At 37.0% G+C, this 5,495-nt stretch overlaps 1 protein-coding gene across 1 annotated transcript in view; it reads right to left on the bottom strand.

Moving 5' to 3' along the window:
- Positions 1–357: 357 nt before the first annotated feature.
- The window catches only part of EDEM3 (ER degradation enhancer, mannosidase alpha-like 3), a 121,047-nt gene continuing 115,909 nt past the window's right edge, over positions 358–5,495 (bottom strand). The window contains exon 12 of the mRNA XM_012639963.1: positions 358–1,969. Within this exon, the coding sequence (XP_012495417.1) occupies positions 1,557–1,969 (413 nt within the window). The 3' untranslated portion in view covers positions 358–1,556. The remainder of the gene's footprint in view (positions 1,970–5,495) is intronic.

Below are 5,495 nucleotides of genomic sequence, written 5' to 3'. Positions count from 1 at the left end.
AACTACAATACGGCGCTGCTGTTCTTTCACAGCTCCATTTATAGTTTAAGTTCATCGGTATCTCAAAACTGTGTTTTAGGAAAAGGTTATTATGTGATGTCATGGTAAAGAGAAAGGAAATTAAGTCTCTCAAATATTCCTTTAGAACTGATTCAGGTAACTTTTAAAAATAAATAAAATGAGTAAAGCCATGATTTCAACTACAGGGCTGTCTACAGATATCAACAACAAAATTTTTAAAACTTAAATGTGGCCAGCTCCAGACTGCCACCAAAAACCAAAACCAAAAAAAAAGGGAAAAAAATTTTCATTAATAAGCTATATGGCTATACGTAGTTGCTACTATGTACATTTTTTACACAGGTCACCATAGACTAATTTTCAAGTCCATATCAGAAGGAATATTTGTTTTTTAAAAATAACCTAAAAACCATGATTCAACGGAAAATGTGACAGACTCCTTAGATACAACTTTAGAAAGCAAAGTTTCAAAGGAAAAAAACAGTAGTTACCCCAGGAATTTTAGACCACTACCACAGTTATATCATGGCTCTGTAAGATAGAAAAATGGAAGAAAAACGTATTCAGCTGTTGGCGATACGGGCCTTGTGGCTCAAATTGCATACCAGACATGGGATGGAGTAAGGCTGATGGCTAGAGGTGACCACCTCTAAGTGAAATGAACTGGAAAAGATTTATAATCTACCCTACAGGGATATAATGCTAAGTTCCATTTCAGAGTAGTCATAGCTTTCCCTATGGAAGGCCCAATGGGAAGTTCATATTGCAACATTATAGTTTCTCCATTGCTCCATTTTTCAAAAGTATTAAGTAACCAATTTCCACCATATATTATATGACCTTTTTACCTGGTCCCACTGATTAGTCTTTATGCACAGAACTCACTGAGAAAGTACACTGGCTTCACCTTTGGTTTACATGAAAAGGACATTGTTAAGAAGGAAAAACAAATCAAGTTGTCTTGATCATTTGTCACAAAATGAAACAAGTGCAAGTGATGTGCAAAGCCTGTTTTCACCGTGAATGTATTTGCTTCACCACTTAGGCCACTTAGAGTGTTTCTGTGAAGGCAGCATAAGCGGAATGCCACAATACTCACATGTGTCTTCCCAAAAGGGCCTCTAACCCCGAAACCAAGACAGCTGAACTTCCTTTAATTAGAAAGTTATCCAAACTCCTATTTCCCACTCCACTATTAACTGAATTTGTTTTTTGTCTATCCAAAGAACGCAGAAATCTGGTTCCCAAGAATGCCCAGGAATCTTTCCCTGGCCTGAGGTGTTGCGGGGTGATGGACTGCTGTCGTTTGAGGGGGGAATTGGGAATTTCCATTTTTGATGGGACAGTTTTAAACAAGGTCAATTTTAACATAGCATGTTCCAGATTCCTACAATAACTAACTACACCAGTCAGAACGTGGTTGTTCATCACCATACTTAAAGCCTCCCATTAGAGAGCCTGCTTAGTATTAGGGTGTCTATTAACCACAGTTTACCTTTTCTTTTTGAATACCTACCACCAGATTCTTTAGTGGGTCACAGCTCATCCTTCTCCATCATTTCAAAAGCTTCTATATCTTCATTCCAGTCTGCTAATATGGAGTCTATAGGCTGGCCCTTTTTACCCCAGCTAACGTTAGGACTGGAATCTTCTTCCTCAGTGTCTGATTGTTCTTGAAGTTGGTTACCTAAATCTGTACATTCACCATCAAGACTTGTAGTCTCAGGGTTTTCTGTGGGATTAGAAGTCTGTTCAGAAGGGGAAGGGCTTGCAGCATTGTCTGTATCTGCTGGAGATAATGATTCTGGGTGAGAGTTTAGAGAACTTTCCTCAGAAGACTCTTGATCAGCCAAATCAACCTCATGAGAACTTGATGTCATCTGTTCAGCACTCTGATTCTGAGAATCATTTTCAGGGGATGGTTGGTCTTCATTTTCCATTTCTGAATCTGTATAAGAAAGAAACACATTTCATTCTACTTATCCTCTCAAAAAATTTACTATTACACTTTCCAAAACATATTGGTTTTTACGATAAAATGGAAAAAATAAAAAGTCAAGAGGCATGACAATAACTGATAAGACTGACTTCAGTGCATATTAGTAAGCCAAGAAATATAATAATATTAAAATGCATATAAATTTGCAACAAATGGCTAAAATTTATTAGATACCTAAATTCAGGAAAGCTTGCCCATGAGAACATATCAAATAGAAAAAATTTTAAACAGCATATAACATTGCTATGTTTTAAAATGACATTCCTTTGAAAAGTGCAATTCCTACTCAGTAAGCCATAAAGATGCAGCTAGCACAAGATTTTGAATGATTAATCTGACTGATCAAATAAAAATACTTTCATAAAGAACTGGGATTATTTGCAAAATTCTATTACTGTAGGTCTATGAGTTATAAAATATAATCATTCTAAAACCCACTGGAACACTGAAGAGTAAGTTAAACTTCTCGTAATGAATATATTATGAAACCACCGGAGGCATTTTACTTAGGGTTCCTAAAGAGCATCAATGCCCACACGCTACATCCTCTCAGCCTCTGCCTCTGTGGTGCAGTCAGCCAGTAAACATCTCCCAGTGTCCACTACGCATGGTGCTAGGGATAAAATGAGGAGCAAAATCAAATACTATACACCTTCCCTTATGGATGTGATAGTCCCACTAGGGGAAAAGATATTTACAAATAATCAGAGAAAATACATGGAAAACTCCAACTGTGGCACATTATGAGAGAAAGGTATGTGTGTCAGGGAAGCTTATGGTACAGCCGTCCCTCCGTATCTGTGGGGGATTGGTTCCAGGACTTCCCATAGATACCAGAATCCAAGGATGCTCACGTCCCGTATATAAAAATGACATAGTATTTTCATATAACCTACACACATCCTCCCATATACTTTAAACCATCTCTAGATTACTCTCCATATTACTTATAATACCAATATAATATAAATGCTATGTAAATAGTTGTTATACTGTTTAGAGAATAATGATAAGAAAAAAATCTGCACATGTTCAGTCCAGACTCTTTTTTTGTCTTGAATATTTTCAATCTGTGGTTGGCTGAATCCACGGATGTGGAACCCACAGATACGGAGGGCCAACTCTAAGGAGACTGGTGAGTTCTTCAGAAAGTGACACTTGAGCTGAGATTTAAAGAATACGTAGAATTAGTTAGTCAAAGAAGGGACGGAAGATGGACTTACTGAAAAACCAGAAAAACTGAAGGGAATGTGGGCATACACTGTTGGGGCACAGAAAACAATTCCCCAGAATGTGGGTCTCCGGCACGCTGAGTGCTCTGACAACTGAAAGACTTTAGAGGGAAGCCTGAGAACCAGGGTCTCTCTCTGACCTTTCCTCTGCCTTCCCTCTCTCCGATCCTCCTTCCTGAAGCACCCTGAGGGACTCTCTCTGGAATTTTCTTATCTAAGAAAGCTTCTTTCCAAAACAAATGCAAGTGTCTTCAGAATCCCTCCCAAATAACCAGGAAAGATTAACCACCAGGGAAGGGAAGGGAAGAGAAGAGACTGGGAGTCCTCACCGCACCCAGACAGATTTTTCTTCTGTTCTTCCGAGGGCAGTGCCCAGAGATTAACTGGGGAGTTTATCTAGACAACATGCAAAGAGAATCATGTACTAATCACTGCCTGAGCACTGGCCTATTCATTCCCTCGTCTCCCTCTCCCCTAAGAAGAGGGCGTTTAGGCCTCAAGCCCCTCTTTGGGTTCATACTCCCTGTGGCTCCTGTGCACACGTGTGCAGGTAATACATTTATTATTCTTTCTCATAACCTGTTTTTTTGTTTTAGGGGTGTCAGTCATGACCTTTTACAATGGGGAGGAAAGGGATCACCCCTTTATTACCCTACAGTGCATATATATTCACCCTGATTAGGTGCAATTACTTGACTAGATAAATTTATGTTCTTAGGTTTTTGTTGGAGGGGGAAGAGGTCGAGGAGTGCCCACACATTCCGTCTTCTAGCCATGGAAAAGGTACAATTTAATCAGACAATTAGGGAAACCATGGTGGGGCCCAAAGAAAGCAAGGATCTAGTTTCTTAGAGCTTATTTATGCTAGGTTACCCTAAGTTCAAGGGAGAACAAAAAGAAACACCTTCAAGTTTCTTTCTAGATTGTATTATTCCAATTTAGAAGGATAGGAAAAGGTGTAAGATTGTTCTGTTTAGTAATTAAAGATTGTGTTTGTGACTAAAAACTCCCTTAGGGTTACATATACGATATTATTTTGGAAATCCAGCTAATGCAATAGGAGAAGAAAATAGAATAATCAGTGTAAATATAGGAAAAGAAAAGATAAAATTATCTGCATTTTCAGATTCTGATTGTATACTGTCAAAGCAACTGTAATGAAAAAAGTACTATTAAAATTAATTAAAACAATTTGGTAAGGAGAGTAAAAATAAGTATGCAAATACCAATAACTTTTCTGTAGCAGCAATAACTGGCTAAAAATGAAATCATTAAACCTTTTCATAATCAAAATAAAAGCTATAAAACACAGAATTAAATTTACTATGAAAGGTACAAGACCCATATTGCTACAAAAAATCATAATGAAAACGTAAAACAAGATCTGGTTAAATTTATAGGTATATTCTTGGATGGAAAAGTCTTAATATTTAACAACATTTTCCTAATTTATACGTAAAGTATGCAATTATATAATTCCAAAATGAATCCCATTTTTACTTCTTTTTGTTTTCATTTTGGAACCAGACACAATTTTTTTTTTTTTTTTATTTCAGGGTATTATGAGGGTACAAACATTATGGTTACACTTTATATCTTTTCTCCCTAAAGACCGTAGCTGAGAAACCAAACCAATTTTTTTTTTTTCCGGAAATCCGCTGTGAAGAACAAGCTTTCTGCTAAGTAATCCTCCTAAACGACATGTGGATGTGCTCCTGTCTTCCTCGTTCATGTCTCCTGGCGTGCTGATTGCATTCCTCTCGTTCTCATCTTCGGATTTGCTTCACAAGCACTAGACTGTGTCATTAGTTATGACTCATCGGTTGTGGCATAATCATATCAATTCCAGTCCAATGTCTTCTGTCCTCATTTAAATACAAATTTTTCTTCTATTGCCAAGCTATCAAATATATTTTATTCACTGAATCTTTGTAATAAAAGGTGAAACAGCACAGTCTGCACTCAGCAGCAAGATTAAAAAAAAAAAAAGAAAAGGTTGTAACATTCAGATTATTACATGCATGTTTCTAAGATACTTCTTTATTTTTGAACAACCTAACAACTGTGACATCAGACACGTGTATCTGCTGATTACAGTTAGTAATCAGAGGAAATACTTATTAAAAACCCATGAAATTGTTGGCCATATCAAGTTGTTAGTTTACTGGTTGGTTTTAACCAATTTTCTAGCTCTGTTGGAATTGATCCAGAATATAAAGATCCTTAATCAGCATTGCCTTAAT

This window comes from Propithecus coquereli, unplaced genomic scaffold, assembly GCF_000956105.1.
Source record: "Propithecus coquereli isolate 6110/MARCELLA unplaced genomic scaffold, Pcoq_1.0 Scaffold146, whole genome shotgun sequence".
Classification (NCBI taxonomy): Eukaryota; Metazoa; Chordata; class Mammalia; order Primates; family Indriidae; genus Propithecus; species Propithecus coquereli.
This window is presented reverse-complemented; position numbering and strand designations above follow the sequence as displayed.